The sequence below is a fragment of the Macrotis lagotis genome, chromosome 4, assembly GCF_037893015.1.
Source record: "Macrotis lagotis isolate mMagLag1 chromosome 4, bilby.v1.9.chrom.fasta, whole genome shotgun sequence".
Classification (NCBI taxonomy): domain Eukaryota; kingdom Metazoa; phylum Chordata; class Mammalia; order Peramelemorphia; family Peramelidae; genus Macrotis; species Macrotis lagotis.
Window position 1 is genome coordinate 1,467,781 of NC_133661.1, and position 23,822 is coordinate 1,491,602.

Here is a 23,822-nt window from a genome sequence, read left to right on the forward strand (position 1 = left end):
AGTGCTCCTTTGATTGATACTGCCTGGATTTTCCCACATCACAAGAGAATTTCCTCATGAAACAATCAATACAAGTTTAAATTAAGGCTCCTATAAAAATGTTTTCTATATGGAATGCTAATGATTTCTCTTCTATTAATTGACCTGCATGCAGGAAGGGACTCTATAAATGTGTGATGCTGATGATGGCTTTTATTGTCAATTAAGGCTGGAGCTCTGCCACCTGACTCCCCAATGTCACCGGGTGCAGATGCAGCACCACTCTGGGAAGTGGGCCAGCCACTTGCTTCCTTTTGGGAAACACACCTGATTCTCTTACCTCCAGGGGGCCAGATGCCACTTGCTCCCTTCTCTGGGCAAGTGGAGAATGAAAAGGGGGGAAAATCAGACAAATTGAATGGAACTTCGTCCCAGTTTCCTCCACCTTAGGGGCTGGCTGGACTGAAAGTTCATGAGGGAAGACTCAGGGTGAAAGGCAGAGCTGGTGCAAAGGCCAGCCCAGGGTGGGGCTGGGGCTGGATGAGCCTCTGTCACTCCCTGGATGGGGCAGAGCCCATGGTCTTCGAGTCCTGGGCCCATGATCCTGGGCCAGGAAGACAGGCCACAACCACATAGGCCTTGGAGGACTTTGGGAATCTTCCAGTAAAGCACCCTCGAGGAGGATCAATAAAAGCCTAATTAGTGACCCTATGTTTACATGGGGGACAGGATGCCCCCAGGGGGGAGGAGCCCCCCCCCCACTGGGCCTGGTCTGGGACTCTTCCACAAGCTGTGATCTGTCCATCCTTCCTGTTCCACTTGGAGAAGCCCCCAAGGAAATTCTTCCCCTAAACCTAGGATTCTCCATTCCTTAATTTTCTCTGAGAGGCAGGTTTCAGCCAGAGTGGGGGAGGAGGGGGGCTGGCACTTTTGCCCCTGTTCTCCATCTTCCTCCCCTCCTGAGGTTTTTGAGCATCGGCTCTGGAAGAGACACGATCAGTGGAAGAGCCCCAGGGTCAAGGGGCCTGGGGGCAATGTCCAGAATGGAAGCTCCCTGAGGGCTGGGCTAGCCTCCATTCTTGGGTCATGGTCCAGACCCCAAGGACGACTCTCAGGAGCCCATCCAGTGGGTCTCCTAAAACTAATCTAGCTTCTGCGCTCCAATTACATGTTTCCAAGATGCCGTATTTAATAGGGAAGCCCGCCATAACTCTTCCTCTGAGTTAATCAATAAAGGGACACCCAGATAGCCACGGCCGTAATTCTCCATTTGTCCCAGCCCTGCGTGGAGAGTTTATGATGTCACCAGGAAGCCTGGGAGGATTTACAGGCTCATCATTCTTGTTGGTTCCCCATTATTCTTTATATTATCTTTCATGGGGGTCAAGCTCACCAATCGCAGCATATGCCACTTTCACCACGCAAACATAAAATGGCACTGCATTGTGGGGTCTTCCTAGAGTGGACATGTTTGGGAAGACATACACCCAACCCAAGCTCCTCCAAGAATGAGCACTGCATCTTAGCAGAACCGACAGACTAGGGCGGTCAAGGGTGGGACTTCTGGGTCATAACTAGAAGAGGACACCTCCATCTTGGTGACCTCGGTGGTGGCTCTGATCTGTGAATAGGCTGGCCAGTCTCAGGGAGGACATCCTGGCTGGCAGCCAGTACCCAGAGTGGTCAGCCCTGGCCCTGAGCCCTGGGGGGAATGACTCAGGTTCTCATCCTGCACATGGATTGACGACCACTCTAGCCACAGAGGTGGAGGCCAATGGGGGAGGGGGGCGACCAGAGATGAAGGGAACAAGGCTGAGGGGGGAGAAGAGAAGGGGGGTTTACACTTGGAACTCCCCATGGGGCCTGACCATTGTTCTTTCCTTGGACCTCTGACTTCATAGATGTGGGGAGCACCTGAAACTCAGGCTGGGGAGACCCCCCTACCCACACCCCAATCCAGTCAGGAAGGGCCGGGGCTGTCTCTGGGGCAGGCTTGCCAACTGGTCCATCTGGCCGTCTCCCACCGACCAATTTTATACAGCAGCGTGGCTTGATCTCTGCCCCAACCTCGCTTTACAGGACTCCCTTTCGGAGGCCTCGGCACTGGACCCAGGAAGGATGGAGACCCCAAGCTTAGCAGGGAAGTTGGCAGAGCCAGAGGGTGGAAGCCTCCTCTTCCTGCCAGGGGGTCATGGAGCCTTGGAAGTTTGTCTGTCTGTCTCCCCCTTCCACATATACCCATATACATCTGAGGAAGCTAGGGTTGGCACCAATAATTAATTGGACAACCCATGAAGGGTTATCAGGGATGTTGCAGTGGAATGTGCACCTGGAGGGACCCTCAGGAAAGCTGCCTCAACCAAGTCTGGTGAGGTAGCAGCTCCCCACGCAGCCCAGCCAATCCCCCAGACGCCCAGAACAAGCCTACCTCCACCACAGCTCGGGAGTCCAGTCGGAAGTTGAAATCTCCAAAGACAAAGTAGGAGACCTTCTCGAACCGCTGGTCGATGATTCTGAAAGAATGAAAAACGACTCATCAGACCCCTAGTACTGGCCGGTCTCACCCCTGCCTAGAGTGGCCCACGCCTGGTTAAGCCAGGCTGGTCCAGAGGTCTGCCCTCCCAGAGGAGGTGGCTCAATGGGGCCAGTGAGAAGAGCCAACTAGACCCCAGGCACCAGGAGCCCTCACTCCCCTGAAGACATGGGCCCGGGGTCAACCTCTGCCGCAGGAGGGTGTGGGAAATGGGACAGGGAACTCACTGGAGGGGGAGGGATGGTCTCCCTCTCCCCCACCTTCAGGACCCCTGGGGCCACTCTTTACTGTTCACCCCAGACCTGCCAAGACTGTGGTGATGGAGCAGAGCCTCCCTCAGCCTCAAAGGCAGGCAGACCCCCCCCCCAGCCCCAGGTCATCCTGGGAGCTGCCACAGTTGAGGTTGGGGGTCCATGGCCAGGCCAGCAGCTGGCAATGCTCAATGCAGAATGCACCAGTGCCGAAGAGGGAGGTCTTGGAGCCCGGACCACCCCAGGGTCTCAGGAGGGAAGAAGCAGAGATGTCGTGATGTGGCCGCTCCACCCAGAGGGATCAGCCAGACAGAAAGGGTAGACAGATGGAGAATTCGATGCCCTCAATGGCCCTGCCCTCTCTGGGGTGGTGGTGGGGAGACCAGAAAGGAGGAGGGCCTCAAAGGCTGCAATTGGCAGAAGGAGCAGGGAGGCATCCTCTGGGATATATGGGGAGCACTCGCCAACCCTCCCTAGAGGGCTAGCCCCTCAGAACCTTGATGGATCCCCTGTCAGTCCCTGAACCCCAGAGTCCACATTAATAGATGAAAACAGGATAGCAGAGGTTCCTCAGGGCTGCTGCTGAGGCCTGACCCCCCACAAAAGCTCCCCTCCCTCCCAGTCCTCTCTTAGGAGGCAGGTTGCAGGATCCATCTGGGCCACTGCCTTTACTCTCTGTGGCCCTGGAGTGGGTGCATGTCCCTTCACAAGGCTCTGCAGCATCCAGGCCACACACCTGCTTGGGTTGGGGTCCCAGGGACCCTCCACACCCACATTCCACATCCTGGGGCCCACAGCCTGTGCCTGCCTTCAGAAATCCACACAAAAGGCAGCATGTCCCCTGGTCTGCCCCTGGTCAGGGACCACCATGATGTGGCCCGGGAGGCTCCAAAGACCCTTCCCAAAGACCATGAGGAGCAAGGCCCTGCCTTCCCTTTCTCTTCTGAGGCATAGGCTTGGAGGGGCTGGCCATTGGAGGGGTCAGCCCCCACATGATGGGGGAACCCCTGGGGGCCAGGCCCCATATGATGGGGAGCCCCTGAGGGGCACAGCCCCCACCCAGGCACATCCTAATGGGCAGCATGAGAAGCCTGCTTAGAGATGACTTAGCACCTTCTGGTGTGTGTTTGCCTGGGGGCTAAAGCCTTTCTCCCATCCATCCCTTTCACCCCCAACTTGTCCCTATACTATCTCCTACAATAAACAAAGGGGGAAAGTGGTTCTGCAAAATTCACAGTTATGCCCACCAAGTCTGACCGTGTGGATGATGCTCCCCACCCACAGCCCCCGCCCAGGTGTGCTGCTGGCCTCACAGGGCCAAACTCCCTCTGCCTGCGTCAGTGATCACCAGGACCGAACAGGTCAGCTTGGGGGGGGGGGGGGGCTTCCTCTGCTTCACTGGACCATCACCACATCCCTCAGGTCACTAGCTTTCCTGGAGCCCCTTTGTTATTTCTGTGGTTCTCCTGGGGCTCTGTCTGAACTAAACAGGCTGAAGACATACATGGCCTGGGAATGGGAAAGGCAAGGACCCAGACAAGACACTGTGTAGAGGAGAACCAGGGGTCAGACGGACCCCCAACACAGCCCCACTGTGCAGATGCCTCTCACATGCCCTGGGGCCCACATAGGCTCAGGAACCTGCCTGGGAGAGTGTGGCCAACCACGGAAGAAGGGGGGGACGTCAGGCAGCCAGTGGCCCTGGCCTGGCTCAACCCACTCCCATGGGCACTTTGTAGCAGAGGATCGGCACATCATGCCACTAATAGCCATGCCTAATGCAATCGCCCAGCGGGTTTTGTCCCAAGCCGAGGCCCAGGCGGAGGGTCAGAAGGCAACCTTCTGTTTACATGGCAATTTCCTCGAGCGCTTCTCGGGCTTTGGGTGTGAGAGTTGACTTTGCTGTTTGTCAGGGGAGCCGACATCATCGAGGGGACGGGAGCAATTATCTCCAGGAAGCTGGCGTTGAATGGGGAGCGGTGGGAGGTCCGGGCGGTGCTGCCCCAGCCCCAGCGGGACGCCGCTTCGGCCGCGCAGCCCAGGTCACTCAGGCAGGGCCGGCCAGGCCCCAACATTCCCACACAAAGACAAAGTTCCGAGCTCAGTCTATAAACATGCTTCCCCGGCCAATTCATCCCTGCTTGACGCTCCTCAAAAGACCTTTTCTCTCCTTTAAAAACAAAACAAAACCCGACCCGACCCCAGCCCTGTCGGGAGGCCTAAGGCGGAGCAGAGGAGAGGCGGGAGGCGGCCTGGCCTGGGCCTCTGCAGCCTGCGTTCCCCAGCCCGACTGGGCCCATGTGGTGGGGGCTCAGAGGATGGTCGGTGGCCAGACTCCCCATGCGGGAAGGGAGAGGGCAGAGCCTGGTGGTCCTGCAGTTATGCTGTCTGGTAGGTGGGCTTTGGTGGGCCCCTGACAGAACTGGTCCTGAGGGAAGGAGAAAGTTCTAGTGTGTGCTGTGGTCACTCAAATGTTCAGAGAGTGGAGACAATGAGACATGCACCCCCCACCCCCCGGGCCAGGCCACTGAGAAACCCCTGCCATCTCCAAACAGGGGACAGTGCCAGCGACAGGAAGGTTACTGAGAGGTTACCACGGGGATGGTGGGCTCTGCCAAGTGGCTGAGGGGGAGAAATCGGGGGTCACGCTGTGGGCCCCATCGACGTGCACCCATATTGCCACACAAGCCGCAAGGGGCAGAGAAGGGATGGGAGGGAGGACGGCCCCTGCTGGGGAGGGGCAATCCTGGGGAGATTTGGCTGGGGCTCCCTGACCACAGGGGCCCCACCGGGTCTGGAAGAACCAAGGTGGAGCCAAGTGGCTTTGGGATTCTGCCCCCCCCATGTTGGTCTTGCTCTGCAGCCAGGCCTCTGGTTGGGGTCCTGGCCATCCGAGTCCACAAAGACCAATCAGTCCCAAGGCAAACTTGCACAGTGACAGGCTAAGTGTGCCGCAATGACCTCATGGAAGTGTTTTCCTTGGCGTGTCTCTGGCGCTGTAATCCTGTCATTAAAAGGTTCAACTTCATCATCTTTCTGTCCCGGCTCTCTCTGAGAGAATAGCCAGAGGCAATTAATAACCCCCACAATCTTCAAAGGTCGCACAACAAGATGAAAACAGTTGTCAGAAAGCCCCGGCAATCATCAGGGCTCTGATGCCTCGCCAGAACTGCCACCCTCAGCTGGGAGGGCCATTTTTAATTCCAATATGGGGCCATTTGGGGGAAAAATGCTGTGTTTTTGAAAATTAATTCCCTTGTCAAGAGCTATTAAGGCTAAAAGAAGGACCACATCAATATTATATACCTAATATACAAGAAGAGCTATAAAAATCAATTTTTTAGGCCTTGGAAATCTTGCCTTGCTCTGGCTTGACGGGTCTGCGACACTGACGGCCGCCTAATGTAATGGGAGTGGGGCTAGTGATGGAAGGACCTGTCACTGCTGGCATCAGAGGAGGCTACAGGTTAAGGACTTGTAACAGTGGCAGGTGCTGCAGCCCCCACCCCTCAACTGAGCCTTCAGGAGAGGTCTCCCCCTCATCTCTCTCTAAGACTGAGCTCTCAGGAGGGGAGGTCTCCCCCTCATCCCCCCCCAATTGAACCTTCAGAAGGGAAGGTGTGTCCAAATAACCTTCAACCCATCCTAAGGAAGCAGCTTGTCTTCCTGGGAGATACACCACAGCAAGGCTGGAAGCACCCACACATTGGAACCAGGTGGTGGCTGACCAGCAGGCCCTTCCCCTGCCTCAGTCCAGTCTGGATTATGAAACATCTATGGGCTATGTGGCACTGTGGAGAGAGCACTGGCCCTGGAGACAGAGGACCTGAGTTCAAATCCAGCCTTAGAGTCTTAACTCTTCCTAGTTGTGTGACCTTGGACAAATCACTTCACCCGACTGCCTCACATCCAAGACTATCTCCAGTTGTCTTGATCCATCCACTGGACCCAGATTGCTCCAGAGGAGGCAGCAAGACTGGCACCTTAGGCCAGCTCCCCTCATTCCAATCCAGTTCATCTGCCATCAAAGTATCACCTCCCTGATGGCAGGGTCTTCTTCAAGAAGCAAGGGCAGGACCTGTGCACAGTTCACACGTGACCATGGGGTACTTCTGGGCCCCCTCATCCCTAGAGTAAGGTGATGCTGGTTCAAATAGACAATGTTCAAAGGAGCTGTGTAAGGTCATTCTATGTGGTGCCACTACAGGGGTTCTTTGGAATGGAATGGAAGACAGGTTCCCTAGTTTGGTAAGAGGTTCCCTTGTATATAAAATTAGACTTTCTTTCCTCGGGATCAAGTGAGGAACCTGCCCCCCCCAAACCAACCACCAAAGGGCTCCTCACTTGGAGCTACAGAACGACTCTCAACAGTTGGTCACCATTAGTGCATCAATGGGAGCTGATCCAACAGTCAAGAGGCAAAGTCAGGGTGTCCTGAGGGCTTCCCAACCATAGATTGGGTGCACCTGGGAAGAGGCGAGTGATGCAGAGATGCAACGACCCCAAGGATAGAGAGTGGCAACATCTAATGTGGTTCCCACCCCTTTCTGGCTCCCTGGGCATTGCCCTGGCACTGTTTTCATGCCCAATGGAACAAACTAAACAAGGCACGCTTTTGGATGTGGGACTCATCACTGTGCTAATCCTAGGCCTGTTGGGAAAGACAACTCAAGATCCAGGGGAGCCCTGGTTCAGAAGCATCTCTGAGTCCAGGTCGAGGTCCCACGCTGGGCGGGATGCCAATTCGATGACTGCCTGTCTCCTTCCTTGGTTTGTGAGGGGGTAGGTTGGGAGGAACCTCCCCCCTGGTGTCCTTTCTAATTTTCCCCTAATTCATTTTTCTCTTTTCATAAAGTCTCTTGCTCTCCTTTCCTTACACATGGAGAGACAGGCCCAAGGAAAATGGGGCTGCTTTGGGGAATGCTCCATTTCATTTCTTATTCCCGGGGACAACAGAATGACTCCAAAGAGAGAGGTCTCTGGGAACACCCAGAGGGGGTCACCCCCGGGGTCTGCAGAGATCTGAGAAGCTCATTGGAATCATACGCCAGTCTCGCGAGTGTGGGAGGGAAATCAGGCTATGTTCCTGCTCCCAAGCTTCACTGAGTTGTGCGTGGCCTCCAGGGCAGCTACCACACCGATGGTCAGTCTTTCCACTTGTAAAGCCAAGACTCCAGTGGAAGGAGGTTGGTGTGGGGTCCTTTGTTTGCAGATGAGGATGAGATGCAACAGAGGAGAGATCCATTCTCTGCTGTTTGAACCCAGGGGTTCCATCAACCAGCGCCACCACATCCGGATGTGGAACCATCAGGGATGGCACATGGAGACAGTGCTCTTTCCAGGGAGGGACCCATGGAGAGTGAGGTTGGCATGCACGACCAGGGCTAGCTCAGTACTTGGGAGAGTCTGAAAGAAAGGGCGAGAGAGAAGAGTAGACTGACTGACCACCAAACTTCAGGTGTCCAGAGGCGCCATGCTGACCTCACTGCTGTAGACCTGGGAACCCAGGATGCTCTATCAACATCATGTCAGCCAACGGAATTGCTTCCATTTCAATTGTCTTAGGAAGATCTGCAGATGATCCGACAGGAGAAGATGCCAGACCCCGGGGACCTTTCTTGGCGAAACTGCCTGGCATTCCAACATGATTTCAAGAGAGCATGACTGCCATAGGCCAGACACATTGTTAGAAGGTCCAAAAGACTATCCTATGGAGAACTCCCCCCAGACCAAGCGTTCACAAGGGGGGGCCACACCGGGACATCCTGAAGGCCTCATTGAAGAACTTTAGAACAATTGTCTAACATGGGAGACCCTGGCCCAGGACCACCCAGAGAGGGGGCTGTCCTCCAGGAGGAAGGCAGAATGGAGGAAGCACCCCAGGGGTTCTGTGGACTATGGGTGCCCAACCAGGGCAGAGCATCCCGGGTTCATGCTGGTCCAATCAGTCAGTTGGACACTTGGTCATTTGTCACAAATACAGTGATGTTATTTCGGTCCGTTTTGAGAATGGAGGACAAACGCCGTGTACATATGTGGATAGATAAGCCAGGGACATAGATAAAACATGGATGATCTATCTGTATCAGATGTGAGGAAGAGGAGTCTAAATGAGGAGTGGCCAGAAGGAAGGGCTCTAGGGCGGGAGAGTGCTGGATTGTAGGAGGGAACCAGAGAAGGCTCCCACCCCCCCCCACACACTCACACAAACATACTCATACACATGCACACACACTCACAACACACCTACATACACTCAGCCCCACATGCACTCACACACGCACACACTCACCTGCACACACATACCCACTCATACACAATGCGCACACTCACACACACACACACACACAACCTCACCACCCCCACCCCTTGCATTCCGAGGGAAGTGGCCAGGGTGCGGCAGTGACTCAGGGGGCTTCTGAAATGACCCACATCCTTCGAGGGGAGTTTTCCTTTGCCTAGAGACCAAGGGGCTTTTCTTTGGCTCATTCATCCGCCCGTTCTGGGAAAAGGCTCAAGAGAAACATTGAGATTGGAGGGGTCTTTGAGGCGAGGTGACAGTTGACTGATGACCGTCCCCAGAGCGACAAAGGGGAGCTGTGTGGAGGCCGTGCATCACTCGCCGCTCCCTGGGAAACTAATTGCTCCCAATTGTGCACGGGCACATTATTTTTCTGCTAATCATCTCTTTTGAATGCCCCAAATGGGCATGAAACAGCTCCTTTGAGCGGCCACAAAAGTGAAATGCTCCAATGTTGATCAAATTAACTCCGGCGATCTGACAATGGACTATATTTGTGAGAAAATGATGATGGGCACAAAGGGTGCTTCATGCTGGGATAGCACAGTTGGGCTGGAAAAGGGTTTCTGCAGAACGAGGCCTGGCCCCACGGCCAAAGGGGGCCAGAAGAACGCCATCATCAGTGGGGAAAGAGCCCAATTGTACAGCCCCAAGGGTGTGGGGGGAGGAGGTCAGATGTAGAGGGGCCCCCACCTCCCTGGAGCCAAGGCAGCCGCAGGGAAACGCTGGAGGTTCGGACTTCTGGGGGTCCTCTCTGGGAAGGCAGCACGCCGTCCCGCCCAGGGCGGCTCTCCTCAATCATCAGAGCCTATGTGTGTGTGCGAGTGTATGTGGGAGTACAGGTGAGTGTGAGTTTATAAATGTGGGTGAGGGTGAGCATGTATGGGGGTGGGGGTGGAGTGTGAAGATAAGTGTGTGAGGGCTAGTGTGTGTGGGGAGAGATGGGGGACCATGAGCGTGAGTGTATGTCGGGAGGGGTCTCCCTCATGTATCTGAAAACGCTCCCTGCGCTCAGCAGGCAGCTGGGTCAGCCCGGCCGTGTCCACCTGAGGATGGCGCAGGAGCTCCTGCCCCTCCTCCCGCTCTTTCCTTCCAAGGAGGGCTCTAGAAGGTAGACCCCACCGCAGAGGGCCAGTGTGGGCAGAAAGGCGCAGGTGGATCCATGAGGTGGGGAAGCTCCCTGCTCTGGAGGGGAGCCCAGGCCTCGGGTCAGGGGGAGGCCCCCAAGAATTGGAGCCGCCGCCGGTATCGGCTCCTCGAGCTGGCCTCCCATCCCTGCCTCTGCCTCCCGCAGAAGCGCGGGGCACAATGGCCCGCGGATTCCCAAAGCCACTGAATGGAGACACTGTTGGTGGCGGCGCTCCGTCAAAGGCAGCTCCTCCGCATTGTCCTCCCCCATCAGCAGAGCAGAAAGGATCCTGCTGGTGGCAGCTGCGAGGGGCTGCCCATTATTCACTGCGCCTCCGACTCCCCCTTTGTGCTCACCAGCCCGCGCTGCGCTCTGGAGGTCCCCAGCTCCGGCTGGCTGAGCTCTCAAAGGGTCAATTCACGGGAATGCAAAGCCCGGGCACTGCTCGCGCCCCCGAAAGCCTAGTGGTGGGGGTTACATCGCAATGATGCGTGGCCCCACAGTGGGCAGGCCCGGCCCCTGCACCGCACTCCCTGGGACATCGTGGGGGGTCTCTGGCCCGGCCCGTTCAGGAACCTCCCTCCTCAGGTCAAAGGAAGAAGCTCAGGGGCTGGGGGCGGGGTGCGGTGCGGCTACTGGGGCCTTGCACCATCCCCAGCTGAGGGCTTTGGCAGGGGAAGGGGCTGCTTGTGAGCCTGGGTTTGGCTGGATGACACCAGGGATCCTTTTGGGTGTGGCCTGGGCCAGAATGACTGGGAGGAGCGCCACCCAGACTTTTTTGACCAGAGGATGTCTCTGGACTGAGGTCAAGTAAAAATGGCCCCCAAGAGATGGAAATAGTCCCTAAGAGCCTCCAAAGGAGGGAGGGCATCAGTGGGCAGGGGCAACATGGGCAGGAATCGGATCCCGAAGAAGGGCAGATGGGCAGTGTCCAGGTGGAGGCACAGAGAATAGACAATTTAAACCTACAGTTCCATGTGCCAGCCACCACAACAGACACTGGGACTGAAAGCCCCCTGGCCCCTGCCCTCAAGAAGCTTCATTCTCCAGGGACCTCAGTTGGTGCATAAATCGCCACCTACCAAACTAATACAACCATTATTGAGGCGACTATTCCTGGCAGCGGGGTGGGGCATGGGAGGAGCAGAGACTTTGGGGGGAGGGGGCAGTCGAAGCAAGGTCACAAGGACAGTCAGCAGGCCCTGCGCCGGAACCCCAGGAGGTTGCTGAGCAGAGGGCCTGAGAGATGGGGGTCTGTGCCAGGAGAGGAAGAGGAGGATTGGAGGGGGATAGGTACAATCATATCCCTAATCTGCCTGCACACCCCACTCCAGACTCTCTGGGAGAAGTTTTCCAGAGCCCCCTCCCCACCTGCTACAACCTCCTGGGCATGGGGTGGGGGAGAAAGGGAGAAAGGCAGGGCTTACTAGGTACAGGGAAGAGGGTGGCGGGGCTTCCTAGGCCACAGGGCACCAGGGAGGGGGTGGCAGAGAGGTACCCCATCATCACCACCATACAAGGGAGGCATCCCCCCAACTCCCCAACAAGGAATGCCCCCTGCCCCCCCCGGCCCCTTCTCTGAATCTAAGTTGCTTAAGGGGGCTGCCTTTTCATCTTTCCTTTCTGGCCTTAGCACGGAACCCAGCTGGGTAAGGCAGGAGGGTCAGTGAGACGGGGGCTGGGAGGTTACAGGGTGGCTCCCAGGGGGTGGGACCCCGGAGCTGGGAGCCGGCTCAGGGAAGATGCAGGAGGCTGGCTGACTTGGACAGGGTGGGCCAGCGGTCTGCCCAGGGCACTGGATCTGGAGAGGGGTAGCCCCCCTGCCCAGGGGGGGATTCCCAAACTCTCCAGTCACTCTGGGTGGGGGTAGGGGTCACACACCATCTCCCTCCCCTCACTGTAAGAGAGGCAGGGACACTAAAGGGGAAGGGGTTTCCTGGTGACTGGCTATTGAAACCATCCCCTCCTAGGCTCTTGGCTGCTCCCTGGGGGTCAGGAAGGACAGTGCAGGGGGGAAGGGAGAACTCAGCCCCAGGGCAAGTTCTAGCCCAAGAAACTGAAGGAGGGGGCTGCAGGTCTCCTGGCCAAGGGAAGGGGGTTACAGTGGTGGGGCTCCGAGATCCAGGGAAGGGGCAGTAGGGTCTCCTCAGTGTGGGGGTAGGGGGTGGAAGGCTTCCCAGGCCACAGGGCACCAGGGAGGGGTATCCATCATCACCACTGTTCAAAGGAGGAGCCTGAGGTCTAAAGAGACCCTTTGTCTCTGCCCACAGTGCTCCCTCCCTCCTCCCAGTCATCACCCCCACAGGTCAGGGGAGACCAAGGGACCGGTAGGAACACCCCAGAGAGCCTCTGGGGCCTGGGGGATTTCTGTGCCTTTTCAGGGTTGCACAGTCCCCGCTAGGTATGTCAACCAGAGGCACCCACGCCAGCCAGCCTGGAGCAGGGCCTGGTGGCCAGCCTGCGGCCCGGGAAGTGACCTGAGTGAGCGCAGGAAGTTAGTTGGGGAAGTCCCATGCGGGGCCGGGAGGGTCCCCCGCTGGCAACACTCACCGGTCAAGCACGTAACCCAGGGCCTTGTGCCGAATTCCGGAGTAAACCGAGGGGCTTGTTTCCCAGGCAATTAGATTGGAAGCATCATGGAAAAGGTGGATGTTCACCAGGTCGAAGGCACTGCAACCCAAGGGAGAGAAGGGGCAAGTGAGTGCACCCCACGCCCTGGGGAACAGCCACCCCCAAGTCCCCTCAGAGTCCCCCACATCAGATCCCTGGGGCCACCCAAGTCTGCTGCCCTGAGACGGGGGAGGGGGCTCAGAGACCCTCCAGTCAAGCCCCAGGGTACCCCACGGCCGGCCTTTGCACCAACGAGAGGAGAGCTGCTTGAGGTGGGCGGCTCATCACCATTTTACAGATGAAAAACCAGGACCAAGGGTGGGGCGCCCCAGAGTGGGCTCTGGTGGCCACAGGGTGGAGCAGGAGGCCAGCCCTCCTGTCTGCCAGGCGCACACCCCGCGGAGGTGCGAGACCCTGGGAGGACGCTAGACCACGTGGCTGCTCTGCCGTGGCCTGCATTCCAAGAGCAGGAGCTCAAGGCTCAGCGGGTTCGGGTTAGCTCCATGGGCTTAAGACGTGGGTCCGTGGGTTGGGGGTGGCTTGGTCAGGGCTGTTCCAACCCCCCCCCAGTCCTGGGGCTTCCAGGATGGGCAGCCCCTCTCTAAGGAATGACTTCAGGCAACATTTCCCTCACCCCCTTCTGTCCTGGCAGAGAGGCCCTGGTGGCAGCGCACTGGCCCCCAGTGCTCCACTGGTCCTGAAAATGGGCCCCCCCACCGCCACGTACCAGTCCGAGATGCACCACCTCGTCCGAAGGAAGCCTTTCCTGGACCATTTGCACTGAAAAACAAACACAGGGGATGAGAGGTCTGTCAGTTCATAGAAAGGCAGAAAAGTCAGATGCTCGGGAGACGACAAGGACCCAAACCCAGGGAGGGAGGGAGGGAGGGGGGACACCTGTTAGGAAGGCATGAAGATTTGGAAGTTGGGTCTGGATTCAAATTCTGGCTTCCTGACTTCCAGACAGCCTAGGGCAACAGTGACCAGAGGGGCTGGATAATCTGCAAGGTCCCCTCTGGACAGTTAGGCATCATCTTGTCCGGCGGTTAGGGGAAGGGCAGCAGCCACAATGGCTCACACCCACCCCTGCTCCCCACCCCTGCCTCCAGGAGTTCTGCCACCCCCAGGGACAGGCGCTGTGCCCCAGGGAAAGGAAGACCATGGAGGCCACTGTCCCTAGCCCCTCTGGACTGCCTTGTACATAGTAGGTGTTTCATAAATGCTTGCTCCTTAGGAAGACTGTCACTGGATGCTCAAAAGCAGAGGAGAGGTGGGGTTGCACCAACTCTTTAGAAGCCAGCACCAAAGCCAGGAAGCCTCTTGTGTCTCTTCTTCCCTGGGCCCACCCTGGCCACAGGGTCCAGAACCTCCCGGTGCTTCTAGTGAGGAAGCCGGATCGTGGGGTGTTTGGTGGGCTGTGGGGCATCGGTGGGCCATGGGGCAACGGCAGGCCACGGGGCCGAGCCCTTTGGAGCAGAGACTCAGAGAGACCAACGCAAAAGGATGCCACCGCCGGTGTGGCCTGGCTAGCCTGGGGCAGTGGGAGGCTGAGATCACCACAAGCCTCACTGATGACATCGTCCCCTGCCCTGGACCTCAGTCTGCCAGTGATGGGGACCCTTGGCAGGAGGTCGGGTCAACGTTCTCCACCTTGCCCTGAACTTTGCGAGCCACTGGGGAAGCTGCTCCTCATCTTTCCTGGGTTCCAGGAGCCCCCGACCAGCCTCACACATCATCAATGGTTCAGGCCTAATCTGGAAATGACGCACAGATCTAAGACCTTTTTGTCCCTGGGGAAAGCAGCTGTTCCTGACCTGGGATGTGCACGGCATCCCTGGAGAGTGCGCAGCTCAATAAATATTCTGATGCGTTACTCTGCAGAGGGCGGGCCAGGGGGTCAACTACGTAAGGCTCTGATTGATCACGGCCAGCCCAGAGCCCCGCTTTATCATAGTGAATTAAATGGCGAGCTGGCCGGGGCCAAAGGAGGGCTCATCCTGGATGGATACTACCAGATCTAGCCTGCTGGGTGTCCTGTGGGGCCCAGAACAGGACTCCAATTTGGACAGGAAGAGGTGAGGCTAGGGACCTTTGTAAACAAAGTCAAGGCCTGTCTGGGACAGAATGAACTCTCCCCAGAGACACCCCCTCCTCCTCCCTTTCCCAGACCCAACCTCGCTCCTTCCCCATCCAAATCTGAGGCGGGGGGGGGGGGGTCAGGATAAGGGCGATTGTCCCCAGTTCCTCCCTGGGATGGCTCTACCGGAAACACAGTAAGGTGACCCAGATGAGAAACCCTTGGTCATGAGCCCCCTCCCTGAAAGATCCCTGCAGATGGACCAGTGAATTCAGGGAGTCTGCCATCTGTGTCCAGAGAGCCCGCCATGGAAACTCGACCTTCAGAGGAGGCGGCTTTGGCCCTGCAAGGGACTTCGGATGGTCCCCCAGGTAGAGTGTGTCCAAGAAGAGAAGAGAACCCCAGATTTCTGCCTCCAAGTCCAGCCCTGAGCTTCTCTGGTGCACTACCCCTCACCACAACACCCAGTCAGATGTTGATTCTTGGCAGGACATGGGAAAAATGCACCAAAAAAAAATCTCACCCGTTGACATGTTTCCAGATCTGGTTACTCCCCCAATGGGGCCTTTGTCTGAGAGGGGTTCTGGCTCACTCTGAGGGCAGCACAGGGACAAACGAGCTATGAGCTTGGGGGCAGCAGTCAGGGGGTTTGAGTCTGTAGAGCCTACTCCCACCAGGCCCCTCTCCCAAGAAGACCCCCACACATTAGCATGGCATGCGAGAGTCCAGCCCCCCTGCTGGGGGCTCCTTCTATTCTCCTTCAGCGTCCCAACAAGCCAGGCTATGATGACTCCCAGAACACCAAGGTTGGTCAGCATCAAAGGCCGGCTCTGAGGGATGGGCCTGCGAGGGTCGGACCCTGCTCACTCCTACCTGTGGACAACCACAAAGTGGCCAGACTCTTGGCCTGGCCCTCCATCCTCCTCAGGCTTTGGGATGGCCCAGAGAAGTCATCGAGCAGTCAATCGCAGAGTGGGCTCCCCCCAGGGAGGATACCTCTCTCCTGGTTGGCCTGGACCCTGTGGCCAGAGTGGGCCCAGGGAACACAAGTGGACAAAAGGGGCTTCCTGGTTTTGAGGTCCACTTCTAAAGAGTCGGGGCAACCCCTGGGGTGGTCGGCCCCTGCTCGACCCTGGTGAAGGCCAGGGGCAGGTTGGCAGAGCTGATAACCAGACTCAGGCTGCTTGGAAGGACCCTCACAGAGATAACCCCCACCTACGGACCCCCTCTGCCTGCACATACCCAAGGAGGGGGAAGACAAAGGGGTGAAGGTTCTCCCACAAAGGAGCAACTTTCTTCCAAACAACCACAAAGCAGCTGGTCTCTCGGAGTAGTTTTGGCCCAGCCCTCCATCCTCCTCAGGCTTTAGGATGGACCAGAGAAGTCGAGTGGCCATCACAGAGTGGGCTCCCCTCCAGCTTCTGGGCCTCCAAAATGCTCAGCATCAAGGAAGAGAGCCTACCTGGAGTGATCATCCAAGCACAAAGGAGGTTGCAGTGGACATCCCAGTAGGGATCATTGACTGTGCCACTTCCGGAGGGTGGATAGAGGGGCACTGTCCACAGCCCTGGGCCTTGACCACCTCCTGAGAGCACTGGTCAGCCCCAGAAATGAGAGGGCCAGCAGGCCTGTCCATCTGCCCGGGGTGCCCCCAGGTGAACAAGCTGGGTGCAGATTGCTCCAGGTGAGGGCACTGCCCAAGGCTCTGCTTGGGGGCCTGCTTAATAGGATTCCTGAGACTGCAGCTTCATCTACTAAAAGAGCCCATAAATCACCCTTGCGGAAGGAGAGGCTGTGCGGAGGTTATCGCCAGCGGCCTCCCCTGTGAAAGGGTTGCATTAAAGCATTAGTGGAATTAATTCATCTTTCATAAGAGCCGGGAGCGGGAGCCGTGATCTATGATAACAACCAATTTCTCACTACGGGCACGAGGAAAAAAATGACTCTGCCCTGATCGACGACGTGGATCTGCTTTTTCAAGCCGGCCTCCCATTATCTGGAGTGCCGCTCCCAAAGGCGTCGTTGGGCTCCGGGCCGCCAGGAGTGGCCGTAAATCAGCCGCAGGACTCTGGTTCGTTTTAGACGCAGTGGCGGTAATTATGAGGAGTGGCGCTGAGCTTCCATCACGGTAATTACTTTTAGATCATCCTTAAGCGACGGTAATAAAAGAACAAGAAATCTGTCGGAGCCCAATTCTCGCCCCCCAAAAACGGGACGACTGTGCAGAAGGCTTGGCAGGAGACCATGAGAAGCAGACCTTTGGAGTCACGGCAGCACAGACCTTGATTTCACACCATTCGCCTGGCCCAGACCACAGGCATCAGGGGCAGGCATAGGAGCCATGCTGGCAGGATGTGGCCGTGGAGGGCCAACGGCTGAGGCCTTGGGTGTGTTCTCTGACCCCAAGGGTGACCGAGGCTCAGGATGTCCAAAGCTCTGCCACGGGACCAGCGCTGGGTGAGATTTGGGAGGCAAAGAATGGGTGGATGCTGAGGAGGGAGATCCTGAAGGTTCCAGAGAGAAGGAGGCCTTGGGAGGGAGGGGGTCACCCCAGAAGGTGCTTGAAGCATGTCTTGGGAGAGGGGGAGGAGGGAAAGTTAGGGTAGATGTTCCTAAAGAACCTCTTTCTTTTCTGGGTGAATATGGAAGGAAGGTGTGTCTGCTAGCTTAGATCACAGGTTGCTCCCGGAGCAAGGGAACCTGCACTGCTGCCACTGAGGAATCTGCCCAGGCTTAATGAAATGTTCTTATCAACCTGATGAGTGTCAGGGAGGCTGTTTCCCCGAGGGGGCAAGACTTGAGCACCAAGAATCTTAGAGTATGAGCCAGGCCCAAGACTCTGGACCCATTTGCACAAAACTTTAATGTTGATTTGACAGGAAAACTCCCCAAAGGAGCTGAACAACAGGCTCTGCAAGGCCTCCCAGACTCACAATCTAGCTACCATAGCGATAGCATCTGAAGGAAGGAGGGCTTGCCCTGGGCTTCTGGTCTGCACCATCCAGGAGCAGGACACAGCAGTGTCTGTGGAAAGAGGCCCCAATCAGAGGCTCTTCAAGCTCCATCACCTGCCCCTTTTTTACAAAGAGAAATGAAAAGTAATGACTATTGACTGCAGCCTGAGCAATGGTCAAGGTGGCAGAAGAGGATTTCTGGAAGGCTGAATGGTCCTCCAGAGAGGAGAGCAGCTCAGATGGACTGGCCCCAGCTCAGAGAGAGAAAGTCAGGAGCTTCATCATCTCACCAGAGGTTTCCTGCAGTGGGCAGAAGCTCAAGGGATGCAAGGGCCTCTGCCATTGCCTGAGGGCAGGAGGTAGGACAAGACAAGTAAGGAGCCACATCCTTCTTGCTGATAACTTGTGGTTCAGGCAGTAGTGGAGAAAGGACCAGGGAAAGCACCCTGGTGGTTCTGGAGATGGCGGGGAGAGCATTATGGCAAAATCCAACTTGTCCTGGGAAGGCAGCAGCTGGAAGCCTCAGTGAGAGAAGAGTCCCATCCTCATTGGGTCACAGGAATCCTTCCACCCAGAGGGGTCTCCAATCACTCAAGATCCCCTCCACTCTCAGAGATCTCCAGGGAGGCAGTGCATCCAAATGATGTGGCCTTGTATTCAGACCGCCTGTGTGTTTGCTCTCCAGAAGCTTCCCCCAGATGGTTATGGTAGACCCAAAGATGGTGGCTCAGCTGTCCCTAGGGGTAAACGCATTGTTTGAGGAGTGCCATCCAAATCCTTTGACTTTCTCTCTTTATCCTTGGGTCAACTTTGTTCCTTGACCAGGCGTGACTCCTTGGCTTTTCCCAAATACTATTTTCTCACATAGCTGTCCTTGGTGACCAGGTGCTTGGGCTGGGTTGCTGGTGGTTTCTCAGCTCCTCAGGCTTCTCCATCAGGTTTTCATCAGCTCCACTTGCCTGGCAAAGAGTGACAATCTATACCAGTCAGTCTTTCCATCCCCATGATCCTGCATTTTAAATTGATGCTCAGTTCTCCCATCTTAAGACTCTTTTCATCTCAAGTTGACTCAGAACTTTGTCCTAACTCTGAAGTGACCACCATCTGGCTAGTTAGCTGTTTCTGGGTTCTTGGGGTTCTTTGGGGGTTTGGCCTTTGCCAGAATCTCTACTTGAAGAAAGGTAGGGGGTGAGGAACTTGGAGTCACTCAGCACCAAGCTGGCTCCCTGGGGTCAGTCACTCTTCATCTCTGGGCTTTCATTTTCAGATCCATGTTGTGAGGGAATGAGATCAGATGGATAAAAAATGAGCTTAGAGAAGGGACCCAAGGAAGGGGAATGGATTGTCCCTGGTCTTAAGAGCCAGCTCCTGACTCACAGTTCTGATAAACTCCAATTTCCACTGCATGTTATGCCATTGAAAGGGAGCTGTGAGGACAATTCCTCTGGAGATTGGGGGTGGGGGGGTGGAGAGCACCATCCTAACTGACCACCAACTAAACCACCAATCCTAATGACACTAGCTGATGTTTTGCGAGGACTCTAAGGTTTGCCTACATTATCTCATTCAATCAATCAATTTGAGGATGCCTATGTGATGAACATGATCAACAGATGCACTGTGGGGCCATTTTCTAGGGTCATAGATTTAGTCTGGAAGAACCTCCAAAGCCCTAATCAACCCTTTCACTTATAAGATAAACTGAGGCAATGAGCTTGTCTAAGGTTACACAGACAGGAAGCACCAGGCCTCTGGATACAACTGAACAGCAAACAAAATCTCAGACACAAGAGTCTATGCTTCTGCCCTTGGTATACACTGGAAAGGTGAAGGCCATCTGGGAAGCCAGGTGAAGATCCAGGGATTCCATTTTCTCCCCCTGGATTCTGTATCCAGCCTGCCACCTGGGGCTTTATTCAAGACCCTCAAGGTCACATCTACCTGTCTTCTTGTCATCTGTCCATCACTGGGAAGCATCCAGGAGACACTGTAGTCTCTGCTGGAAGGGCACCCAGGCAGGTCAAGTCAGTGTCCCTCCTGACATTAGCCTCTGGCTCCAAGAAGAACCTCTCCTCTTCTGTCCAGAGAGGATGTGCTTGGCTATCTCATCCAGATCTCTCCATCCAGGCTCAACTCCTTTACCATCACCAATGGCTTCTTGGACTTGGTGAACTGGGTGTCACAAAGGCACCTCAGCCCTCTCCAACCCCACCCTGGTCCAGAACCAAATGCAGACTGTCTGGAGTACCACCCTACTCTTGGGCATCCAGGCTTCCAATGCCAACATTATCCGGAGTGCTCTCTCTCACCCCTCATATCCAATCCCTTGCCAGTCCTATGACATTCATAGCATCTCTCCCATCTCCTTTCTCCTCTAAGAAATTCTCAGTGTCACAAAAGCTATCCCTCAAGCAGGCCCTTATCACCTCAAGCCTGGACTACTGCAGGAGCAATGGTGGGGGGGGGGTGTCTCCCTGTCATAAATTCCCCCTCCAATCCATTCTCTTCTCAGCCACTAAAATAATTTTCCTAAAATATTCCCCTCCTCAATAATCTCCTTCAGGATACAACCTAAGGTCCTGTCTCCAGTGTACGGAGTCCTTCTTTACCTTTGCCATCTTCATTCATTTCCTCCTAGCCCCGTCCTTTGGGATCCAGCCCACCCTCTCTGCTCTCCACACCTTTTTGCTGTCTGTACTCTGGGTCTAGAATTCTCTCTTTGCTCCTTCTGCCTCCTGGCTTCTTGAGATCAAGGCTCAGCTCAAGTCCATCTTCTGTGGGAGGCAGCCTTCCCCCCTGCCCCTGACGCCACCTACAGCTCCTTGGTGCTGGAGGACTTGATTGTGAGCTCCTTGAGCACAGAAGTTGTTCTTAACTTGGGCCTGGCAAACGTGACCAGAATGGGAGGGGCAGCTGGGTGAAGCAGTGGACAGAGCACAGGCCTGGGCATCAGGGTGACCTGAGTTCAAGTTCTATCTCAGATACTTAGCTGTGTGACCTTGGGCAAGTCACTTAACCCCAGTGCCTAGCAAAAACATAAAAAAAAAAAACCAAATACAATTGGGAGGGTTTTCCCTTGGATACATCAGAGTTTATTTTAGGGTGTCCTAAATCCAAGGGCAGTTTAGCCAGGCCTGAAGGTGGGGAGGTGGTCACTCCTGGTTACTAGGCAGAGCAGCTCTCAGGAAGAGTCCCATGTGCTGGGGAGGGGTCTGACCACTGACTTCACTGGCCTTTACCCACCTCTGGGAAATAGTCCTGGGGAAACTTTTCCTTCTCCAGCATCGGCGTGCTCTCCAATGTATCTGAGTAGATCTCTTTGCCAGTCACTTTTTTATATTTCTTTGCTAAGAAAAGGAGAAAGAAAGCTAGTGAGTGAGAGGCTGATGATGATGACTAACATGTATAGAGCACCCACACTAGGGCAGGCACCGCCACAATCTTAGCTCACTGAGACTCACAAAAACCCACAGAGGTAAGGGCTGTCATTGTCCCCACTTGTGGGATGAAAAAAATGGAGACAAACAGGGTTAAATGGCTTGTTCAAGGTCTACAACCACTAGGCCTGAACTCCAGGTTCCAAGAGCTCAGAACTATAGCCCCAAAGAATCAACTATTTATAGCCAATAAAACACAACATGCATGCACACGTACACATGCACACATAAACACACACACACACACACACACACACACACACATACACACGGGCACACCTACAACCCTTCACTTACAAATACTTGTCCCCCACCTGCTTTGCTTCCTCACAGCTGCTGTTCCCTTCAGGAATCATTCCAATCAAGTAGAGAAAATGAGGTGAAAAACTTGAATTCATTTTTTTAAAAACCAAAGAGAAGGATCTTGTGGGACTCTCAAGAGCACAGGCCTGAATGAACTAAGGGAAGATTTAGGAGGAAGAAGGGTCAAGTTTTGCCCTTGGGTTCAAAAATTCATCATCACAAGAGCAAAGTAAAAAGGGGGTGAGTCTAAGTCCAAGTCCAGATTTGATCCATGCTCCAATTCGGCTTCCACTGGACCGTGTCCCAGGAGAGGGAAAGAGCTTTTCCTCCTCCCTCCTCTTCTCGGCATCCCCCTGCACTGATGGTCCCCCGGTCCTTAGGACCCAGGACAGCAAGGCTTTAACATCCTATCTCCTATAAGCCAAAGGGGCCTGTGGTGGGCAAACAGACCCACAAAAACTGTGCGCAGATGGGATCCTTCATGAGTGTAGGCAGGGACTTTGGGGGAACAAATCGTATTCTTTGATATCTTTTAATTTTATGCCATCTCCTTCATACCTTACTGTTAAAAGAGACAGAGACAGAGACAGAGAGACAGAGAGACAGAGAGAGAGAGAGAGAGAGAGAGAGAGAGAGAGAGAGAGAGAGAGAGAGAGAGAGAGAAAGAGAAAGGAGATGGAGCAAGTGCACATAACCAGCACTGGAAGATGGTTTTGGGGGCGCTGGTGTGGCTTCTTCTTCCTTGCTTGTCCCCAACACTTCTTCAGTTTTCTTGACCAGGTAGATCCAGCCAGGAGCTTGCACCTGTCTCACAGATTAAGCCCAGCCTGCCTCAGTACCCACAGTCTAGGGAAATGAAAATAGCTCATGAAATCAGATCTGATTTCTCTTGGATAACTGTGGTAATTCTAAAGCTAATCCACTGTGATGAATGCTGACCAGGTCTCTTCCCCTGCGGGTGGAGAACCCGGGGATACATGCATTTATTAGACCAAAACCAACCCCCAAGCCCCCAACAAGCGGCAGGGGAGCCCCAGACACTTTCACATTCTAGTCTGAGAGGAAAGACTTTAGAGTCGATTAGTCCATTGAGAGGCTGGTTAGGATATACATGACTGTCACCTTTTGTCACCCTTAGCCCATGCTGGTGCTTGTCTGGCACTAATGAAGTGCCACAGTGCCTCCCTGCCATGGAAGGAAATTGAAACCAGTCCTGTTTCCTATTGATTGGGCCCTGGGTTGGATAACAAATATACCTGTGCCATTCATGCCTCCAATCATTTGGCAGGATGGTGTAGTCCTCTTCAATACTGAGGGACTAGTGGTATGCCAACAGAGACTATGAGCAGTCCTTCTGTGGGCACCACATTCTGCACCCAGCACCCCTTTCTTTGGTTATTTTATTGTGCTTTGCATTTCCAAGGTCGTCATCATTGAGTCTGCTAAATCCACTGTGCATTGGTTCACTCCCAAGTTTTCCCAGATCCAGCTGGAACCTCCATCTCCTGGATCCTCCAAGCTCTGGGTGAGCACAAGGTGAGGTCCTGAAGGTTCCATTGACAGGGGTTATTTGTAGGCATTGTCGGCATGTTTGGAGCACATGTCTCGGGATGGCTAAGGGCTGGACATGCAGTCACCATCTTGCATAATTCCAAATCACTCTCCTGATCAACCTTCAGGATGGCTTTGGAGCTTGTATTCCTGTCTCTCTCTCTGGAAGCTCCACCATTTTGTCTCCTTGTGAGGAACATGGGAGTGTTTGGGTCCACAAGAACGTGAAGGGGGAATTGTTAGTTTATATTTCAAAGACTGGGCTCTGCCTATGGGCAGGAGTTAAAGTCTAAAGACTCCATCTGATTAAAAACTTAGATTGCCCTTTCTAAGGGCACACCTTCTACTTTGCACATGCTCAAGGGGACAGCTGTTCTTTAGTATAATGAGCAGAGCAGGGGAAATGTGTGGGAACCAATGGATCATTAGATGGTGACCCCAGCCCATGAATGGCATGAGGGGGCAGGAGCAAGGCCTTGTGAAATGCAAGGCCTTGCAGTTTGGGATTTCCTCACCCCTCTCTCCCACCTTGACAGTGGTGCACCATTAAGATTTAATAAAAACCACCTTAGTGACTCTGGACTAAGTCATTTATAAGACCCTTCCTGGTCAGTTTGAGGGTGAGAGGCACAGCTTCTGAGTTCTTTAATCTGCATGTCTTCCTTTGGTATAAATGGTTTTCAATTCTTCTTGGGGC

The 23,822-nt window shown here is 55.0% G+C and overlaps 1 protein-coding gene across 6 annotated transcripts in view; it reads right to left on the reverse strand.

Moving 5' to 3' along the window:
- INPP5A (inositol polyphosphate-5-phosphatase A) overlaps positions 1-23,822 on the reverse strand; it is a 193,827-nt gene that overhangs the window by 40,866 nt on the left and 129,139 nt on the right. For all 6 annotated transcript variants that reach the window (XM_074232115.1, XM_074232118.1, XM_074232117.1 and 3 more), the window contains 4 exons: positions 21,078-21,181; positions 13,531-13,583; positions 12,744-12,863; positions 2,408-2,492 (listed from right to left, as the gene is read on the reverse strand). In XM_074232115.1, the coding sequence (XP_074088216.1) occupies positions 2,408-2,492; positions 12,744-12,863; positions 13,531-13,583; positions 21,078-21,181 (362 nt within the window). The remainder of the gene's footprint in view (positions 1-2,407; positions 2,493-12,743; positions 12,864-13,530; positions 13,584-21,077; positions 21,182-23,822) is intronic.